Source organism: Camponotus floridanus, unplaced genomic scaffold (genome assembly GCF_003227725.1).
Source record: "Camponotus floridanus strain SB8 unplaced genomic scaffold, Cflo_v7.5 scaffold22, whole genome shotgun sequence".
Lineage (NCBI taxonomy): Eukaryota > Metazoa > Arthropoda > Insecta > Hymenoptera > Formicidae > Camponotus > Camponotus floridanus.
In genome coordinates this window covers 475630-499139 of record NW_020229348.1, presented here as the reverse complement: position 1 = coordinate 499139, position 23510 = coordinate 475630, and the positions used below count along the sequence as shown (strand labels likewise).

General features: G+C 34.0%; 1 protein-coding gene across 2 annotated transcripts in view; it reads left to right on the top strand.

Moving 5' to 3' along the window:
* LOC105254216 (monocarboxylate transporter 4) overlaps positions 1-23510 on the top strand; it is a 71418-nt gene that overhangs the window by 35432 nt on the left and 12476 nt on the right. For both annotated transcript variants that reach the window (XM_025408624.1, XM_025408623.1), the window contains exons 2-7: positions 684-1125; positions 1778-1943; positions 5237-5344; positions 6121-6294; positions 21222-21390; positions 22259-22423. In XM_025408624.1, coding sequence (XP_025264409.1) covers positions 955-1125; positions 1778-1943; positions 5237-5344; positions 6121-6294; positions 21222-21390; positions 22259-22423 — 953 coding nt within the window. In that variant the 5' untranslated portion in view covers positions 684-954. The remainder of the gene's footprint in view (positions 1-683; positions 1126-1777; positions 1944-5236; positions 5345-6120; positions 6295-21221; positions 21391-22258; positions 22424-23510) is intronic.

The window sequence follows — 23510 nt, the reverse complement described above, 5'->3', positions numbered from 1 at the left end:
AAGTGCATACAATGAAAAAATTTATTTTAGAAAGTTGTACTAAAAAATCTTTAAAATATTCCCTCCTGAAATTTTGAACAAAAATATCTGGAAGATCAGAAATTTTTTTATTTTGATTTAAGAGAGAGAGAGAGAGAGAGAGAGAGAGAGAGAGAGAGAGAGAGAGAGAGAGAGAGTTGATTTATGTTTTGAATTGTGAAATAATTCTGTTAACTTTATCTTTTCATTAATATCAATTATTTTTTAATTTATAATATATTTCATAAAATTTTATGCTCTCCATCAACTGCATAATAATACAAAATTGCAGCTTGTTTTATGGTTGAAATCCTATTATATATTGAAATTCATATTACACAAATCTCGAGAAATAATTATACAACTAATTAATTAAAGTCAATAATAATAAAGAAATTTTAACAAAATAACGTTATCAAATACATCATTTGCACATCGATTCTAAGCAATGACATTTTTACTGATTAAATTTAAAATTGTGATTTTCCTCATACATATCGCATACTATATCTTCCTATCGAAATACGTTGTTCGAATAATATGCGCATCTGATTGGAATAGAAGACAAATTCAAGGAATTTATGCGAGAACACACACACACACACACTACATATTACATAATTAAAATTATAAATCAACAAAGATTCTCTTTTCTTTGGTTACAGATCGAGATGGAAAATATTTTTCTAATTTCGAGCGTATCGTTAAATGACCGTTTCCGAGACAGTCCACCGAGACTCGTTTAACGACATCCAGGAGGCGGAATTCAAGTCGAATTTGACAGTAAGCAAGAAGGATGTAATTTACCTTTCGCCAATCCTCGATGAAACGGGGGTAACGTGACGTGAATAAAGGTACATCGAGCGAGAATAGAAGCGATCGTTGACATCGACGATGTCGGAAGCGTAAAACGTGGCGCGTCCATTCGTCCCGAAGATGCTGGTGGACGACTGCGGAAACGGAATGGGGTGGACTACGGCCAGCGTACGCGGGGGATGGTCCACCCCGGGAGGATGTAGAAATTCAGCCATGAGCTTCGGCGGCAGCGTGCCGTCCTTGCACCCGACCGGCTCGATAAGATCGTTACGTTCGCAACATTCTATGCAGGTGAGGTGAATAAAGGCGCCGTCCGTTATCGTGATTGCAACGCGATCGAAATCAATCTCTACTTCAAGTATACTCTAATCTCTAATTAATCTAATGAGGTTCTCATAATTATTAGTTAAAGTCAAAGGCTTTTTGTGAAAATAAAATCAGAATTATAGATAGAGAATTTGTAATATTTTTAATTAATATTAATATTTTTGATTGAACGGGGGAATGTTATAATTTTTGCAGGATTTTATTACGTATGTCGATATAATTTAATTAAATTTAATTAAAAAATAAATATTGATATTTTTATCCGATTGAAAAGATATGCAATTGCAATTTGTGTACAAAAATATATAATATGATACTTTTAAATCTCAAATATTTTCCTTCTGGAAAGAATACGCGAATTTTTAATTTATCATTTCCAAACCTTTTCACCTTTGCGATACTGATAAATTATATTAACGTTTTAATTGTATATCAGTAGTGATAAATCATCTCTATTTTGTGTTATATTCTAACGTCAGCGTAGAGCAATATTTCATGATAATAATAATAATAGTAAATATGGATGATTGCACGTTTACATGAATTTCTCAACATCGTGTTTTCTATCTCTCTCTCTTCCTCTCTCAAGCGCTTTGAAAATTTATCTTGCTTGCAGGCTCCGCCCGAGACACCGCGAAGATGCATACATTGTCATCCGGTACATGTTCCCAGCACCCCCAATAATTACATGCAACATCCTATGCAGTATTATACGCCGACTCATTGTATGGAGGGTCAGAATGGCACATATACGCCGCATCGTGGCAGCTCGTATCATGGCGGTGAGTTTACTTTTCAGTTAATAATTAAACAGTTTTCCAAATAGTGTCAATCATCTTTGAATCCTGGATTTTTGTTATAGAATTACAATGTTGTCATCTATTCTTTTTGCAGTCGCGTGATCTTTTTGCGCATTTACATAATTAATATTAAAATATATTTTGAATATTATATTATTATTATTATTTTACATAATATTATTATAAATTTAAATTTAATGCATAGCAAGATTATTACGTTTATTAAATTTGTGTCGATATTTAATTATTCAAATATTTAATTAAATTTATTCTAATTATAAATAAACTAAATTTAAGTTAATTTAAATTTAATACAACATATCTCTCCAAGAATATATAATAACTTCGCGAATTGTATAGCTAATTTTTGCAAAAATATAATATTGATGGCAGAGATTATATTGCACGATTCTTTTAGGGAATGTTCTTATGTAATATTTTCAAACCTGCGGTTTATAGATACGCATATATACATTGGACGTCGTTCTCGTAGAACATATCGATAATTTTAAAATTTTTAGCGAAACTTCTCTGTTGTTCAGTTATCGTTTCTTTTGTGTCTGCACAAAAGCAAAAGCCAAAAGAAATAGGACAAGATGAAAAGGTTATACGATGAGAGATACGGTAGAATAAAAATCAATTCCACTTAACGGTACCAAAGAGATACCTGGGAATTTCGAAGCTTGATATATCGTCGAAAACAGTGTCTATCAAAAATGTAGGTCGACCGTCAGTTTTCAATCTCAACCGACACGAGGGTGAATCTGAGTGGAGTGCTTTGCCTTACTTCTTTTGTTCGGAAGAATCAACAATTCTGTGTCTATTATAAGCGGCAAAAAAAAGTTTAATATTCTCCATTCATAATTAATATAAGGCAAAAGGTACCGATGCACATGTGACTTTATTTCAATTTTTCGAGAATGTAATGTAAATGATATGCAACGAGAGAAATAATAAACGTGATTCTCTCATTTCATTACAAGACATTTTTTATGTAAATAAAAGGAGAAAAACATTTTTATAGTAAAATAGAAAATAGAAATATCTGCCAAGCCGCTATCGTATTCAATACACACAGTCGAGAGTTATACCGCAGTCTCTCGCACATTTATCACAATCATTGTACATTCTCGATGCTCTTCGCCGCAGGATTTTAGACATTTCATTTGAATCGCGCATTGCGAAAATGTGGCTGTGATTCCACTAAGGATGCGGCACGTTCGCAAGAAATGCGAACGTGCTGCATCTTTTACGGCATCATGAGGGCACGCTCGTAACTCGTCCCACGGCAATTTCGCTTCCTCGGCACCCAGGGCCATCCCCGACAATTTCTACGTCTTACATCATTTTTAGCAAAATACCTCGTGTCAGTCGTCCATTCTTTTTCACTTCTCGTTGTTAGAGAATTCGGCTTCCTCTACGCGTGCTCTCCTTTCGTCCCTTATTTTCATTATACACCGGATAATAAAGAATATCTGGTTCTCGCTGCTAATTTTCCCTCTTAAGGGCGAACACGCGCGACGTCTCGTTATCAGTGATGCTAACGATGATGACGATGATAATGGCACCCTATAATAATGCTCTCTAAATGATTTTACACGCTGAACTGTTAATAAGCAACAGAATTCGCGCAGAAACTTATCCACTTACGAACATGTTAGTCCGGATTGAATTGCATTGAAGTTTAACTCGCGTGCTGACACAGTGGCACGATAATTTACAATTGTGATGTCAAACTGCCATATAACACAAAGACCACCAGCGAATAAATGAGAAGCAGCGAAATATGAGATATATTCTCAAATCCAGTTTTAATTGCGTGGATAAAACAAAGCGATAAAATTAATAATACGCGTATACCATACAAAGTATATTTTACAAAGTATAATGAAGAAAAGTTCATTATATAGAGAATGGTTGAGGACAAAATTCAAGTCAAAAATTCAAAATTCAATTCATTAATATTTTTTTAAAGCTAATCAAAACATTAATTAAACAGTGATTAAAACTAGTCGATGACCGGATTGGCGAATTTATATTATACGATTCAATATACGTTGAAATTTAATTTTCGCCAAGACACATAGGGATATGAAACCCATGGATATTTAACATTTAACGCGGCTGATAAATTCAAGCAAAAAAGCGATTTTTTTTATCATCTTAAATTCTGAAGGAAATAATAGATATAATGACAATTAGAAGGCTCGCGTATTGCAATGCAATAATAATCAAATTAACATTAAAGGGCCGACAATACGAGCAAATTAATAAGTTAGAAATAAAAATAAATAAAACAATTAATTATAAGTTTGTTTAATTAAAAGATCACAAACGTTTTAATTAAATGAACTTATAATTAATTGTTTTATTTATTTTTATTTTTAACTTATTAATTTGTCGTATTGACGGCCATTTAATGTTAATCTGAAGGAAATATTATTAATTTTTTAAATATTTTTTTAAAGCCAATCAAAACATTAATTAAACGGTGATTAAAACTATTCGATCAATGACTGGACTGGCGAATATTATACGATTCAATATACGAAATTTAATTTTCGCCAAGACACGTGGGAATATGAAACTCATGGGTATTTAACATTTAACATTTAACGCGGCTAATGGAAAAGTTTATACCGGTTGGACGTGATTAACGGCGATCCCACACATGGATCACCCATAATTCAGTTAGATATTTTTTCTCAAAAAAAAAAAAAAAAAAAAAAAAAAATCAAAAAAGACAACAAAAGCGACCGGACACTGAATCCGCGCTCTTTAGTTCACGAGGTAAAACAAGGCGCTTTTCTATCTCGCGATCATCAACCCTTCCTTTCCTTTCCTTTCGTGACCTACCCTTTACGCCCGTTACCTTTCAACCTACCACCTTCGCCCTTTCAAAAGTGCATTTACCTAACCCTCGCCTCCACTTCTTACCTTCGCGTAGTTTCTTTCAACTCGTTTCTTACCCATCTCGCACCCTGTCTCATGCAAACGATGTTGCCATCCACAGGGACCGTCACGAGCATCAGCGCTCGCATTGTGCGGAGGAAAATTCGATGCGCAAAATATTATGTCGAGTATTAAACGTTTCGATTCAACCTTCCATTTGCGCAATGACGGTAATATTTAATAAGGACCACCCGAGGTTTTCTCGAGCAAATTATACATTTCTCAAGAATTATTGCACAAGTCGCCCTGCTCTTAATCAATTTCACGAAAAAGATTGCTCGAATAATTTTTCCGTTTCGCGATTAATTTACGATCTCTTTCAGACACTCGTCTGCGCTACATAGACGGGGATGAAAGCATGGGTAATACGAACTGGGTTCTAGGCGATTTACCCACTCTGCATCGTTGCGTACCCGCACTTCGTCGTCCAGGTATAATCTCCTGCCTTTTATACGCATTCGAATATTCATAATAATAGCTGATGATTATCATTCGCAAATGTCGTTTCTTTCCGTAATGTGAATAAATATTGTTTAAATAATACGTAAATATAACGTGAATAAATTAGGAAGAGCAAAAGGTGAAAAGAAAATGAAACTAAATAACTTTCTTGAAAAAAACGATAAAAATAAAAAATAAAAATCTTTTTCTTTTATGAAAATAAAAAAATTATTTTATTTTCATAAAAGAAAAAGATTTTTATTTTTTATTTTTATCGTTTTTTTTCAAGAAATTTATTTAGTTTCATTTTCTTTTTATTTCATTTTTTTTCACCTTTTGCTCTTCCTTCATCAGAGATTTTTGAGCGATAACTTCTTAAGGAAGCATTTTTCGATCCATGTTTATAAGAAATTTTTTGTTCAGAATTAAATTTCCTATAAGATTTCAAAGTCTGGCTGAAACGTTCGGGGTCATCCTGTATAATATATGATTATTAAATAAAATTAATATAATTATAAGAACGATACTAATAAATTACAGTAAATGACATTAATCTCTAACTGCAAGATATCTGTATCAAAACATGTAGCAAACTCATTTATCTTGCCTCAAGTTTTTTATTCGCGTTTTTATTCTTTTATATCGAGAGTTATATGCAAAGTATCAAATCTATTCTCGTCGCGAGATATTCCGTTATCGATGAGGCATCGGGATGCAATTTATTTCCGAATTATAAAGAGAATAAAAACTTTTTTTTCTATCTCAGGCATAGATGTCGCCGGTATGCGAGCGCATTTCTATCCGGAGGGTGGTTGGGGTTGGTTGGTCTGCGCCGCCGGTTTCCTCGCCCTGTTGCTCACCACCGGGATGCAGCTCGCCTTCGGATTGCTCTATCTTTACGCCGTACGACATCTCGGTGATGTCTACTTGATGGACATAGGTATGTTAAGCATCTTATTTACTAATTAATAGATTACGATATTATTCTATCAACATACATAAAAGTTGTACGAATAATTTTGAAATTGTTGACATTTATTCTTTTATAATGGTGAAGAAGGATTAGTTAAGAAAATTAGCTCTCGTCAATCATCGTAAGACATGGAATGTGATATTTTTGCTCTGGAAAGTATGAAACAATTGTCGATAAAATCTCGTACAATTTTTACGTAGATCATGTGAATATAAATAATAATATTATCTAGTAATAATATTATCTAATAACATTATCTATTAATATTATATATCAAGATAATTTATATATTTTTTAAATAATTTCTTTAATGATTCAGAACGACAAGAAAATATGTAAATATATTGTATAAAGCACTGAATCCGTATCCTCGCAGCGAGGACGAATACTGGCGAATTTCTCCGTAAATATTCGTCCGTGTATCTGTAAAAAAAAATCCGTTATTTGTCGAAACGATTAGATCTGTAGATTCAACTCTTCCGTGTACACACTTCCGTGGAAAACGTAGCGTTTTCCGGTGCTGTCGACGATTCCGCCCTCGCACTCATTAATATTCCACCTTCTCGCCGGGTTGCTTTACATATATCGCGTAACGCGAAGCGCGCGCCTGGTGTTTTCTGCTGGATGCACATTGCCTTCGTATAGTTTCCGAACTTGAATGTGTATATTAAAGTTCTATTTCTTAGAACAGCGACAACGCGCATTTTACGGCGGGTGGAAGCAACAAATTACGACGTGACTCGCGTAATTCACGGCACCGTTGTTTTTCCAACGGGTAACGTTAAGGAGGGGAAAAACCCGTAGCTTCGTAACGTTTCACTTTTCGAGTAATTTTACGTCGACGTATTTTCCGGACAAAGGTTAATTCGAAGCATTTGTCTTCCGTCTTCAACGTCGCAAATTGGATATCAAACGAAACTTTTGTTGAGGCGAGGATTACGAATGATTAATTGGGTATTAAATAATCCTGTTACACCTGTTTGTATAGTTTTGACATTTCGTTAATTAAGATTATTTTATGTTAAGCGTGTGCTTCAATTGCGCCTTTTGCATCCTTCGAATCTGTCCTGTTCGAACGTTACAGTACCCCTTATAAGGACGATTAAGCAGTGAAATTGCAAAAACAATTCGTCAAAAGAGCAATTTATTGCGGAAAATGAATATTTACCTAATTGCAAGCTGATACAATTTGCATGTCTCGCCGAAACAATACATTTCAATTTATATTCATATGTTATCGTCATAAACTGCACACGACACATCGTGCATCGGGCGGAAATTTAATTCTACCTATTCATAATACATTTTTGAGTTATTCTACATTTTTCGATTTGCATTGGGAAAAATTGTATTACTGCTCTTTATCATATCGGCATTTCCACTGTGCTGTCATTCGAGCTTTTGTGAATTTATATATTTATCGCGATATAAATCTATCTTTTAAAGATTCACAATTCGTCAATCACTATTCAATCGATGTATTATCGATCATAAAAGATTATATTGATAATGTCATTGCGGATATATTCGTGATATATATAAAATTAAAAATTCATTTTTCATAAATAAATATTCGATAAGCTACAAAAATTTATTTTATCATCTCAATTGATTGAGAATCGATGCTTTTCATTAATTGTTTATTATTAATAATTGTTTATTATTAAATTTAAAAAACTCATAAATTCCTAAAACATAACATATTAAAATGTAAAAGGTGCTTATTTCAATATGAATCGTCAGATATTTTACATATCTTCTTTGATTGTAATAGATTCTTTACAAAGGGCTAGCAATAATATTGACTATGTTTGCCATTATGCATTGATATTTACATGCATAAATATTTCTTCATACAAATTCACTGTGAAAATTCTACAAAAGAAATTTATTACAATTTATAATGTCAGTTTTATACCAACGTTTTATTTTTCAAAAAATCGCATTATCTTGGGTATACAATAACTAAGTCTGTTTACTGTTTACATCTACTTTACGATTTTATCGGACGAGATGTATTTTAAAGCATAATACATCAAAATATCGGGGATATTTTTGAAGACTGAACGTTAACAGAATAAACTGTATTAACGAAAAATAAAGTTACATGTATTAAAATTAATTTTATCAAAGTTCCATTTCATTTAAATAATATAGATAAAATATGTAATACAATATGATAAAGTTATATTATTATATAATTACATCAGTTTCTCTCTCTTTTTCTCTTTCTCTCAAAATGTTAAAATAATTTCTTCTATATATCTACACAAGATTGTGTTATAAAAGTCTTTTCCTGGTTAATCAGATTCTGTTTTATGCCAGGTATCGTGTAATAAACCGAAATTAAATAAAAGAAATAAATTTTATTTATAAAGTTTTCGCTCAGTCTCGAGTAAACAGTCCTCATTTGCCTCACAGGCAAACGAGGAGTTAACCTTGTTATTGCGACTTATTTTCCTAACCAATGAAGTGTTAAGGAGCACTTAATTTCTACTTCGTTATTCGATTAAAGGTTAAACGGCAAACTATACCGCGAACACGATCAACGAGATGAGATGTATATGTATATATATATATATATATATATATATATATATATATATATATACCGTGGATATAAGATAAAAGTGAAAGGTCTTTCCCCTTGACATGACATTTTTCCGACCTTAAAGTGATTAAAGCAAAGAGAGTTTTATATATCGATCGCATACCCAGAGAGGTGAGCTTCCTCTTCCTGGTTTTTAAACTAGGGATAAAAGGGGGCCAGTCCATGCTCGAAAGCGAATAAATTATGCGCGGTATATAAATAGAGAAAGAGAGAGTGCTACAATACAAGGCGCAAGAGTGTTATATTATTAACTGTTTACATAAAGTTAGCTTTGCCTTAGAGTCATTGGTTATATGCAAAAATAATATTAACCTTACGAGAAGACATTAAATTGTTATCGCATTAAAGCTGAATGGAAAATGCACGTGTATTCATTAACTTAGAGCTACGATTAATTTTTTTATAGACTTTGCATATACATATATGTGTCTTTAAATTTAACAAGATTAAGATAAAATATAGACGAGGTAAAGTGTATAAATTATAAAAATAACAAATAAAGGTCATTACGCAAAGTATAGAATAATCAATCAAGAAAATTGACGTAATAGACACAATATCCCTATTTAAGTTAACCCTTTCATCACCAAGTATCGTCACATCTTCGACATAAAAATAGATGTCGTGCGGTTATTAGATGTACTTTATCTCGCGCTAATAATAATAAAATGCTATTAACGTGGAATGCTCATATCGAAGAGAGAGATATTGAATATTTCTCCTGCGAACGAATGGATATTCATGAATATATCCTATTATTTTTATCGTTTCTCCAGAAACGAAAGTTCGACTTTCCACTAAAGACAACTACGTACAATGTTCTCGTTGAACGGCATCTACGGAAAAGGAGGAAATATCGAGAGAGAAAATACCTTTGGCAAAAAGACTTAAATTTTACTTATCCGAAGTCGCGTCGATCGCTTACATTTCCACACAATGCGCGCAAGAATCGAACTATGTGACGCTATATATATATATATATATAGGTGAAATCGCGGGACGAAACTTGTCAAACTTAGCACTCAATTTCGGTGACATCAAGAGGCAAAAGTTTCCCATCGCGGGAACAAGATCACCCCGTTTCGAGAGATAGGGAGAACTCGATTCCGGATTTCATTCTTTCATATTTTTCGAGGAACGGGAAAATCTCTTACACGATTCGACGCAATAAAGCGAGCGGAGTTCGTGGCAAAGAATCCCAGCGTCAATATCTTCCGGGGGTCCCATGTTTGGTATTCGAAGTGACACGTTCGTTTCGAAAAATCCGCTTAAGCCTCATCAATAAGTCGATACATCACCCGACATGAAAAATATTTTAACTTCTCTCACCCTTTCTCCCCGCATCACACGTCGTTTTATTAAATAGCCCTTGCCTTCCCCCAAGTATTGACAATTCCTCGATATTTGTCGAAGTTCAATAACGTCGCCGGGGTATATAATGACAATGGGGTATTGATCGTCTCTTGGAGCTCCTTTAGGCAATGTTCTCAGGAAACACAGCGAGTCCTATCTAAAGCCAGTCCCGAGCATACGTGCGTATCCATTCTCGTATATGTTTGTACGATACCAACGTGGCGTGTTATTTGTCGATCGACCTCGCGTTTCTCGCACTGTGACTCCTCAACCACCGGGAATCGAAGGGAATCACCGGCTCGTGCGTCCGGGGATACCTTCGGTGGTATATTTCAACTTGCGCCAGATACAAGCCGGCGTCCGCGAGTCCCACGTCCCTCGAGCTTTTCGCCAAAGTACGATTAACGTGCCGTGGCACGCGCCTGTCGTCGCAACGTCCGTGTCCGTATGTGTATGTATGTGTGTGATTTCGTCCTTTCGTTCAGGTTCCTTACATAAAACAGCAAGCTATCCGACGGATCGGTCCCGCTAAAGGCGCTTTCTTTCGAGTAGATCCGACTAAATAAGACAAGAATCGAAGGGAGTCTGAAAAACGACCGATGCTGGATTTACGTATATTTATCGCCTGACACTTGTGCCTGACAGAAGCGGATGTAACATAAACTCTGATCAATTTTTCACGGACATCGCATAAAAAATTTACACGAGAGAAATTCTAAAAGAAACCGAACTGTAGAATCGCTCTGTCTAATGGAACAATCCTATAAAGTTAGACAATAGCTAGGAAAGATTAGCAAATAATTCTTTCGACATTGCACGAATTTGTTTTCTGATAAATTATTGCTCTTTAATGAACACTTCTTATCTCGACTTGGAATTCAGGAAACGCCGAAAATCTCGATAATCCGAACACATCCTTGCATTAATTATTTCGGATTATGGACTTTGTATTGTATCTGTGTAAGCCGGTGTGGAAAAGGGATATTACGAGCGTAGTGAGATCTTGGTTTCACCCATCTTCCTCCAGGCAGATAACGTCCGTTAAGTCTTTAATAGCCTCTTAGGATTGAGCTCGTCGACGTTTATTGACGATTGTTAAATTGTGAATCAAATGAGATTGTTAAGAAAATTAATGAAGCGAGTCATCAATCATTTGATCAAGAACCTCCATCTTTTATCTCTTATCAGAATATTATTTTAATAAGAATGCTCTATTTCTTTTTTTTTTTTGAGCTTGTTGGAAATTTCAAATTCGGTAGGAGAAATTTACGAGGCAGATTATATAACATCTATTATATAGATCTGTCATTACATCTCTTTTACTAGTCGTATTGTAGCGAAAATAACATTGTTTTTATCAATCTATGTTTTCTGTTCTCTGCAACACACTTTCTTTCTTGTCTCCTTCTTTTTTGCTACTAGCAACTAAGGCAAGGTAGACATAAACGAACCAGGCTTTATTGCACTTGACAAATGGGCTGTCAGCTGATTTTTTCATGTTTTTTATGAAATGAAAGATAGCTTGATTGGCTGCTCGTGTAATTCCTTCTGTATATTTTTCACGTATCAGATTTTTAATTATGCAATAATGATTAATTATTAATTATGTATTCAATTTTTAATTATATACTGTGTCAGGATCATCATATTTATAGTACGATAATTTACTAGAAACGTTCAGAATGAAAAAAGATTAAATAATTATCATAAATATATTTTAAATATTTTATTTAAGTAAGTGATTTTATTATAGGACATAAGGACGACATAGAAAGTTAACTTTGACTGCGATATGATAGATTTGACATAGTTTGAGGTATATACATACAGAGGATCGTTCAAAGTTTCGTATCTTCCACGCTGTATCGTTACCACATATCACATCAATTTAGGATTAACGCTGCAGTCACGATATTGGACTTTGTGTCGATTTACTTGCGCTCTTGAACGACAATGTCAAGCTTCCTCAGAACTCAGCGATATATACAGCGTCGCGTTCAGGAGTGGAAAATTGCTCATCTCCTGTTTGGAAGCAAGTTGCGCTAACAACACCGTTGCCAAGTAAGAGAGAGAATCGGAATATGAGACAGAAAATAAAAAGAGAGAGAGAGAGAGAGAGACAGAGTGCGAAAATGGAAGCGAGAGAATGGAAGTGAATGGACAGAAATTTTCGGATTATCAGCAAAAGCTACTTCATTAACATCGCAATAAATGCATAATAAATGAACGAGTCAGAAAAAGCGCCATTTTAATTTAATTCTGCAAATTTACCTTTTTTAAAATATAAAAATAATTCTTTTTTTATTCTCTTCATAATAATGAGTTTTTATCCTGCATGTCATAATAATATATTTATCGGATGAAAAAATTATTTATATATTTTACATATATTATATCTAATTTTTTTATGTCTTCTCTCTAAAATGAAAGCTGATAGTTTGAGAAATTTTGTACAACATTGTGGAAAGAATCAAAAATTCCTTTTATATATATTCTGTTTATGTAAATTTAGATTTGTCATTCTGCCAGTTTACTGTCTTTCGAAAATTTCATCTTATCTTAATCACATGGCAATTTTATCTTGTGACATAAAATATAATTTATTATACAATTTAATAACGCCCTTTATCATTTCAGCGTCAAGGTTGTTAACGTTATGTTTCATGATAAACTAAACTTGAGTAATTCAAGTTCTCGTTGCGATGATTTAATAAAGCTATCTTTATTTCACGATTTTGCCAAATATCTATTGTTCAGAAAAAAGATGAAGAAAGAGAGATCTTTTCAATTTCTTACATAATATAATTTACAGACAGCAATAAAATCTATAATTAGAAAAATATATATATATGAAATTTTACGTAAACAATGCTTAATTTCAATGCTTAAAATAATGACACAAAATCTAAAATCATAATTGTACATGTGTGTTGACATGCGTTTATCCGATCAAATATTCTGCGGTTTAAAAAAATATTATTATTGTTTTAAGACATCTTATATATGTAAATAATTTATAAATAACGAAAAGACACGAGAGATAAAAAGAAAGTTTTATTTGCTAGAGAAATGTTTGCAATTTGCACCTTTACCTTATCAAGAATTAAAAGATAAAAGTGTGCAGTGATAGCTTGTTTTCACTTAACGCTTGTTTTCGTTAGAACGGAATCGTCTTTAGTTGTCGAGATCGATACGGACGAGCGATCCCGAGGGGGGAGGGGAACGAGACATACGAGATATCCACGTCGAAGAAAACGTATGCGTTTGACTAAACGACGAGTGAAAGAGAGAGAGAGAAAAAGAGGGAGAGAGAGAGAGAAGGGAGGAGAGATTGCGACGTGTTGCTTTCTCGATGTCGAAATTTGTTCTTCTCGGCAGCCTTCCGATTGGGGTGCAACGGGGTCGGAACATAAGCTGGAAAAGACGGCCGAAGCTTCAGGGATTTCTTCCTTCCGCGTGATATACTGCAATGCATCGCGTCGCGTTGATGCACGTGGAAAGCCGCCGTTGCTCTTGGGATATGTCCCAACCTTAGGAGATAGACCTAGTTTCGCAAAAGTTATACAGCTTTTTCGTCCTTCCCTTTCCAAGTTGATGGCACGATCGGGGAGGACGATGGCGATGCTTGTCGTAAAGAATCTCTCGGGTCGTCAATATCTGCACTGTCGACCAAAGTATTGACAATACTTCAGTAATTAGCGTCAAACCGATGTCCGCCATAAGGCGAGATATGAGCGACGTGCATGCGTTGTCAATATCTTCAGTTCACGCCGAATTATCACGATGGAGCTTTATATTGCTGTTTAATACCGGGGAGAAGAGCCATCTGAGCATGACAGCCACTCACTACCTACGCGAAAATTTGCAAATAATAATTCACCGAGATTACATCGAGGAATTAATCGATTTGAGTCGTGCTTTTAGATTAAAATAAATTAGAAAATTTATTTCATTTTTTATGATGTTTCATTAAAACGTCGTGGTTTCAAAAATTGAATTTTTTGACTCAAATTCAATCTCTGAAACCGCGACATTTTAATTTTCGATGATTAAATGCTTGTTAATAGATATAAAAAATTCCACCGATGAAGAATATTGTTTAAAATTAATTTGCCACAATTAATTCAGTTTTAATTATTTATAATTAAAAAATATTGATTACTTTGATAATGAAATAAAAATCATTTTTTAATTGCCAACGTATTAATATTCATGGAAGATTAAAAATTTATAGGGAAGCTTTCGTTTTATATTTATATTTAATCATTTTATTTAAAACTCATTTATTGGACAAGAAACTGAGTCGTATATCTTTAGATGCAACACAAGGCTGTTATTACCGACATATTGAAAATAAATATCGACCACTGAAAAGCCGCTTATGTTAGTAAACTGGGTAACCACTTCTTCTCTCCTTCTTCTCTTCCTGCCTCTTTTTCTTTTGCTCTTACAGCATCTGTTACTACACTGTATATTTTTAGATCAAAAATTTCAAACTTGTTATACTATGAATGTTCATTTTCTTCGATAAATTGATTTCAAGTTTTTTTTAATTTTATCGTGAAAATACCTTAGATTTTTAATTTACGTAGTAAATTCTTCTACACTTTATAGTTTCTCCTAGTATTTAAATCTCCAATTATTTGTATTTTAACTTTTACATAAACGTATTACGACTTTAGTTTTAAATCGTACATTGTTTCGTTTTCAATTTAATTCCTGCTTTTAATTTAAGTTACTTTTTATTGCATTTTTAGAGACGAAATTTAATGTTAATAAATCACGTAGTTAATTTGACTTAGCTTTACTTTTTAACTACGTTTTTATTACAACGTCTTGGAGAAATATACGACGAAGTTTAAATAAGAGAAATAGATTTTTCTTTCAGAACCTTCGTAAATGATTATGCGTTGGCAACTACGGACGGACATATTTTAGATCTACGAGAGAAAATGTACGTCACATAATGTACCGCAATTGCATTTACGTTCAAAGTTTAGCGCTGCAGCTTCCGATTTGATTAACTGAACTAACATTAAGTAGTATTACGTGTACGCAGGGGAGGCATGATCGATGCAGGCGTCATACTTCTTATTTTACGGAACTGCGGGCGTGAAATTTATCACGCCGCTTTCTTTAATAAAAATATCCGTATCTTTCATTTACCGTAAATCAGGCCCCATCCATTCATAATTCATAAAATAGCTATTTTTATCTAGCTGTACATCTATATTCTTCGTTGCACTATAGAATTATATCACCACGAAATAATATCGCGTTTATAAGGCATATTTTATTAAAAAATAAATATCTTTATCTAATTACTTAATATTCTGTATTACTATTTTATACAAGAGGTCAAAATTGACGATAACATATATCTTATCATACATATTATAATACTCAAGCAGTGAAATTTAATTTGAATTTATAATTGCGTGATTTTGAATTAAAATGCAAATTGAATAAGCAATAGAGAGGCAATGAAGTGAAAGTCGAGCAAAGAACTTATATTGTAATTAAGTTTATTGAGATGCTTTATATTAAAATACATTCTCAATAATAACTTTCTGTAAAATTCAAATTTTTTATTCTTATAAAGAGTTTTATTTCAAGAGAATTAATTATTAAGATACAATGTTGCAAATTAAATAAAGTTTCGAGAGAACATGTCCAATTTTCAATAAGCAAAAATACTAATTTCAATTTCTCAATCATAGTTTTAGGTCTGACTATATATGTACATATTTCAAATGTACAATTCGAGACACATCGCTGGGATTTCTTTGTTTAAAAATTTCTTTTCTCTTCTGTGGGAAGGTAGAGAGCACTCAAATTGATTCGCGAGAACAATTGAAAATATAAACAGAAAATTTTTGCAATAAAAGCAACATAAATTTGATAAAAAGCTGTAGTAATGTCTTTACGATGTTACCGCGAAGTATAAAGCTTTAATATGATTTGTAGTGAAACTTTAAATACAGTGATTTTTGATCAGCCTCATTAGATGATTGTAACGTATATACATACATGTAACTCTAAATCAGCAAAATCTTTAATTTTTCAATTTTTCGAGTAATTTTTTTAGTGAAAATTCTTGCTCGTCGCCATTTTTGCCTTGCTATTTTTGTCTTGCTAATTTAACCGGCTACTCGAATTAAAACGAATGAAACTAAAATACTCTTGAAATATGAAATAAAGAATAAAACTTTATTTATTTGCCTTTCTTCTTTATTAATATATCTTTTCATAAGCTTTATCTTTTCCAATCTCGTTAATATATTAAAGAGAAAAATTCTAAATTTTTTGACATAAAAAGGAAAGCATTTGCGGCTTCATACTTGCAATAACTATCTAAATATTTTTCTTATCTCTTGAATTACCAACAATTACTTACGCAAAGATAATGATAATTGCTCATTGAGATAACAACAATAGCCGCTGGCAGTCGAGCGGAAGTAATTGCGGAAAGTGTAATTCGTGGTATCCTTTGAAATGTCAGAGAGAAATGTGATGTAGACCAGCCTTTTATCGACGCCAAAATACATCGCGGAGCTTGTAGCTTAGAACATCGCTAAAATATTCATCTTCGGGGATGAAAGGAGGTGGAGGATATACAAGACGAGCGCAAGAAGAGAGGGTGAAAGAAAGAAAGAGAAAGAGAGGGAGGGAGAGAACATCATTGAGCGTTACAAGGGAAATACATAATGACGGACGAGCATCGAGAGACAGGCATGAACAAAGGCTTTGCGCTCCATCGTCCATCCGGGTTCTTTGTTGCTACCGTATGTCAAGACTGCTGCGAACGCGGGTCTTTTATCCGCCGAGAATGTATTTAAAGTGTAATGTCATTGGCGTGTTTCGTCCCACTTTGAAAAATTATCCCGCCTCGTCTGGCGACGCATCTCGTACATCATCACGGTGATGTAATAGAGAACGTAAACTCTCGTATTATATTGCCTTTCGAGTACTTGTAGCTTACAATAGAAATGTTCCGGAAAAAAAATAGGAGAAACATAATCTTGTTCCTTAAAAAAAAAAAACGGAATATTAGAAATATTATACTCTAATGGAATTTCTAGTCTAATAATGTCATCTTTTTAATTACAACTTGTATTTTTTAATTATTTAAATACAGTCAATTGTATAATATTTTGAAATCTTGCTTCATTTGCACCTTTTAGAAATTATATATTTCTTGTGTACGCGAAGATAAAATTAACAATCGTGTGTCTGAAGATGTAAAAAAAAGCGATATCTCGTGAATAAATTTCATTTGACAATAAGCTCGAAAACACGTCGCGAATTCAATCCGTAAAATTCTGAAGCGGGGGTTCATCGCGCCACTTGGTTGCGCTTGTGCAAATAGCGCTAAAAGCGTCCAGACTCATAAATTATTCGTACAAGAACGTCCGAAGTCGCTACCTGTTGAAGCCTTGGCGCACCAATATCTAGGTTTCTCCGAAAGCTTTTTTAAGTCGCAGTGAAGCTGGACGATGCATATTCATTTTAGATCCATCGTTCCGTTTCTCCATTTATCAGTTTTATCTTTAATACCGGGATTACAGGCTCAGCTCGAAGATTAAAGGCTAAATTGCATAAATTTCACGCGGTGTGAAAATATAAGAAAAGCATCAATTAGTCTCTTACTCTTGGAATGTCTGCCATTCAACCCAGAAATACACGATAAATGTAACTTGATAAATCAATTTAATATAAGTTAATTAATGTTTAATGATTCAATAAATTAATCGTCTAATGAAAAATATTACGAGTCCACTTTCAAAAGAGAAAGCCTGTTCTTTTCCAGGACATCCCGTATATACATATATTTTGCCTCGCTATTTTGATACGCGTTATGCGGAACGTTGATGTTTCCTGATTTATGCAGAGATGTGCACGCGATTGTCAGAAGAAACATACGAAAAAACGATGTAAACAAAACACCAAGCCAAGCAACGTGCATCGCATGCTCCCCTTGTTATGCATATATAATTATACGCGCGAATCCACCGCGTGGCAAGTAACCATTTTCGTAACACGGCTTTTTGAACGTGGCGACGTAACGTTTGCTTGGCTCTTTCGTTTTAAACGTAATATCGCGCCTTGGGTCATATTCCGTAGCATCATTTTCCTAGTCCTTCCCTGTATACATATGTATATATGTATATACTGCCAAGGGATACATTTACATCTCCAGTAAAGTTGACGCGCTCATTTGCAAATGTATAGGATCCCCTCCGAGAACTCGCATTTAGTTGCAACAGCTTGTCTTTTTTCCCGCTCAACTTTCAATTATAATAATTTCTCGCAAAAATCTTAACTTTTTAAGTTTCTAAAGTACAATCTAACGAATTAATAGAGATGGATGTAAAATTACATGCGCAAAAAAATAATATATAATATTTTATTATTTCTAAAGTACAATCTAACGAATTAATAGAGATGGATGTAAAATTACATGCGCAAAAATAATATATAATATTTTATTATTTTAGATTTTGATTGTTACGCAAAATTTAATTTGACGCTCGAATCAATTAGATCGAGAATGTATAATATAATTGAAGATAATTTCTCGCAATATCGAAAGAAGCATCGTAAGCACAACCGACGGGATCGTATTTCTCAATTAATTATGTTGACCTCTCGCAGAAAATTCAATTTTATGCTTAATTAGAGAACCGCTTTACATTATAATTGAAGCATTCGGATTAAGTTTGAAATTTATAAATAAGTAACCTAAACAAATTAGTTTCTTATTTACAAATATTTTCACTTTAATATATAATTTTTAATATAATAATAATGTATTCTTATTAGTAATTGCTATTTAATTGTTTTGAATTGTTAAACAAAGTATAGCTTTTTTTAGTAAACAGGATGTGGTCACATTTACATATTTAGAAATATTCTAATACTATTCATTTAATTTAAATTATTATTATTATTTTTTAATTACTTCAGTTAATCTTATCGACAAATGTCATTAATTTTTTGTAAATTTAAGATAATTCTTTGATTGGTTATTCTTTTCTATACATTTTTTTCGTTATTTCTCGTTGAAATTATTCATATCCGTCTCTCAAAACATTTGCTGAACACTCAAAATTTCTAGATAGGCAAATGGACAAGTAGATGGACAGACAGATAAGTTGACAGAATCGAGCGAACAGACAGGGGCTTAACTTCCGCACCATATAAATGCATTTCATGTTCGATTATCTGCCGCGTTCGAAATCCAAGATATGATTATGGGAGACGTTTGCAAGCCCCGTTACGATTTGCGAAGTTGGCACGGTATATTTATAGAGAGAGAGAGAGAAGGGGAGGGGGGCGTTCCGCCAAGTAAAAGGGTAAAAAGTGATGCTTTTACGGGATTACAAGAGATATACGTCGATACGATTGACGTAGTCCCGTCCAATTTTAGCATTACTAGAGAGAGACAAAGAGAGATCAGCTATAGTGCGCTTTGACACGATGCCATTAAATCGGTCGACGTTCACATTTCGCGAAATGTCTTCCGGTGTCTGCAGCGCGTGTTGCACGTCTCTCTCAAATATCACAATTTTTATCCGAACAGCTGCGACAGGGTGTAAAATTTTTACATAAATTTGTGAGTGCGACTCCAAGTTACGATCCGAAAACGTACGAATTGCCTCGCTATCTCTTCGCTATGTTTCCTCTTTTTTAAATCTATAAATATGCAAACGCACACAGATATGTTAATATAAGCAGTTAATTTCGCAGTTTTTTTAAATTGCAGATTGTTTACACAAATGGATGATTTTTTTCAATGGAATGGGATGATTTATTTTTTTTTTAATTCGTGTCTGCTCATTTTCTAGAGCAAGAAATTCGGATTATTTCCACGTCATCTGTGTTATATCCGTATAAAGAGCAATTTAATATTCGCCAAAGAAGGTCAACGTAGCTTGTGTTACAAAGATTTCCATCGTAATTGCGAAATCTGAGCGTTCCTTTGGGAGTAATTACGAAGAGTCGCGTGATAAATCCATGCAGCGATGACTTTGTCGAAAACATGGCACTCTAGAGAGCGTCGAAGAAGAAGAGAAACTTTGCGCGCTCTCCTATCCTCGTATATCATAACATTGTTACATGATAGCAAAATACAAGTAACCAAAGTTAAATAACATTGTTATAGATCGCGTCATGTGGTTATCCATTTATTTGTTTCAAGATATATTCCGGGGAGCAACTTTCTCATCGCGCGAAATCTTTTCTCACAATTTACCGACACTTGCAAGAAGAATTACAGGATTTTTATCTTCTCACCTTGGAAGATATATCGGGGTGAAAGAAATCTTTCTTGAAAAAAATTTACGGTTTTATATAAACGCACGATAAAAAACATTTTCGGAAATACTCACACTTCGACACTTTCCCTCTATTCGAGGTGGTTTTGGATATGATAAAAATAAACGCGAGGTAGTTTTGGATATGATAAAAACAAACGCGAATATTGGCAAAAATGAAAAACACACGAAAAATTATTCTCGTTCATTCCTGAGAGAGAGAAAGAGAGAGAGAGAGAGAGAGAGAGAGAGAGAGAGAGAGGAGGAGAGAGAGTCATCGAAGTTTCATGGAAATTCAAGAGAGGGATGAATTCCTCGTTAGCGAATTCGACGCGAATCAATCAGCAAACGAGCTCGCCACTGCGCTGGTCCAGCGTTGCTGGTCCACTGGGAAAGAGAGAGAGAGAGAAACAGAGAGAGGGGGAGGAAGCGAGAGAGGAAGAGAGCGAGCTAATAAAACAATCGTCGCTCTTTGCGGAAGCTGCGTATAATTGGGGGACCGCGAGGACCCCTCCTCCGTCCTTTCGTTCCTGTCCCTAGATCCACGACCTTCGACCCTTGTCGCAGTCGTGCTCTAATGATTGTCCAAAGTGACTATCGGATGAACGTTTCAGTCTGGGCGGGGGCGTTAAGCGCCGCGGTTTCCCGCGGTTCAGCGCCGCTGGTCGTCGGCGCGTGTCGTCGTGGCAATACAAGGCTTACGGCGGTAATCGGCGGTCTCGTGCTGGCCCTGGCATCACTCTTCACCTCGTTCGCCCTCCAGATGCATCAAGTGCTCCTTAGGTGCGTAGCGACGCGAAAGCGATACACAGGTACTGATTGTTCGCGAAATACCTGAAAATAATCGATAAACACAAGAGGGACAACTCCATTTTTTTCTTATTAATTTTTCATGTATATGTAAGCGAAAGAGATAAATATAAGTATTATATTCTTGCATATGTTATTGAAAATTTATTTTCACAATGAAAAATCTAATTTGATACGCATTTATTATTTTTAAAATAATTTTTTTCGGTCACAAATTCTATTGTTAGTTTAAGAAGAAAGGAATGTTGTTACTCTGCGCAAAATCTACGCATATTGGTGCGTACAGATATTTCGTCAAAATATGAAATATAAGAGCGAAATTTTCGTGTATCGTCAAAGCTATTTTTACAGCGAAAACGACTAATTGCGTAATCTTTTTCATTTTTAAAATTTTTTTCGGAATTCATGAATTTCAGATTGAAAAAAAAGGGAACGTTATATGTTGTTTCTACCTATATTGTTGCATGGCAAGTTTCAGCCGTGAATGAAATGTTATTAAAATTTCATACATTATATATAGAGCAATACACAAAAGCTACATTTCTGTGGTAATAGTTAGATTATTCAGTTTTTTTTGCTTTCAAAGTGCAGCTTTTAATGTTTAATAGCATCCCATTTTTTATTCGGAAAATTCGGGTTGTATAAAAATCAAAAAAAAAAAAATAAAGGAAGAAACACCAAACTCTCTTTCAAGCTTTCTTGAATCGTCAGCGACACTGTGTGTATAGCAGCGCTGTTTCCGATAAAAATCGTCCCGCAATTTATATCCTCTCGCACAGATTCGATCTATATATATGTGTGTATATAAAGTCATACGATTTACTTTTACAAAATGCAATAGCTACGGGCTGGTGCTGGGTACGGGAGCCGGCCTCGTGAGGGAAACCGCCGGTCTGGTGTTGGGCAATTACTTCAGAAAACGGCGGGAGTTCGTCGAGATGGTGGTGCAAGCCGGGACCGGTGTGGGAATAGCGCTTTTCAGCGTCTTCTACAAGGAAGCCGTCGGGTGAGTTGTTACGTGTTATCACGTCGCTTTAATATATTATGCATTTTAAGCAGTAAGCATCCTAGGGTGATCGCGCCCCCGACATTCAAGCTCAGGCTGGAGCGGGAAAGATCCGATTGACCTTCAATCGCGTTATTTCTTCACACGTGTGGGCAGGTGCACACGTTAAATATCGTTCAACTAACAATACGACGGCAAAAAAACAACAAAGTTCCTGGCATTATTCGCGTTTGAAGGGTTTATTGTCATAATTACTGCAAATAAATCACAGTCGTTGCACATAATTATTTTTAATTTATTCGGTGAATATCTAGCCATTTTATGAAAGCGTAGTGAAAATAAATTACATAATATAAAATAATATAAAATAATATAAAATAATAATATAAAATAATATATTGTAAGTGATGCTTTTGTAAAATAAATTTTACTTATATATATATATATATATTTTGTTTTGAAACAATATGATTATGTTTCTACATCTCTTAGCAATTCAATTTTTGAAGCTTAAATAACACAACAATTTTTATCTTGATTTTTACTATTCTAATTGAGTAATTGTCTTTGAAATATTCTTATAATGACATTATATTATTTTATAATTGTAAAAAAATTTTTAATTTAATCTATATAGTAAATTAAATAAAACGTGCATGTGTATAATTTTTATCCAAGATAAAAATTGTACATATTGTATTATTAAATTTTAATAAAAAAAATTCAACTGCAAAAAAAATACTTCAAACATTTTGATCAATTTTAAATTTATTACTTTGGTAAAAATTCAATTTAAATTATTAATTATCAATATAATCAATATCTTAATATTAAAATATTTACAAAAGGTATTGCAGTGATAGTTTATGAGTCGAGTGGGTCGGGGAAATCTGGTAAAATCGAAAGTTAAACCGTCCATATGTATACAAAAAAATACACTGCCACTTTCTGAGGAAATGTACTTTCGAAGAGGATCATTGAAGAGAATTTCGCTGGCAGTGGTAACGATATTTACTCGCCGGACAACAGCGGCTCCCGAAACAAATCGCGCACGTCGAGAAGTCGGACGGTCGCGTATAACATAGAG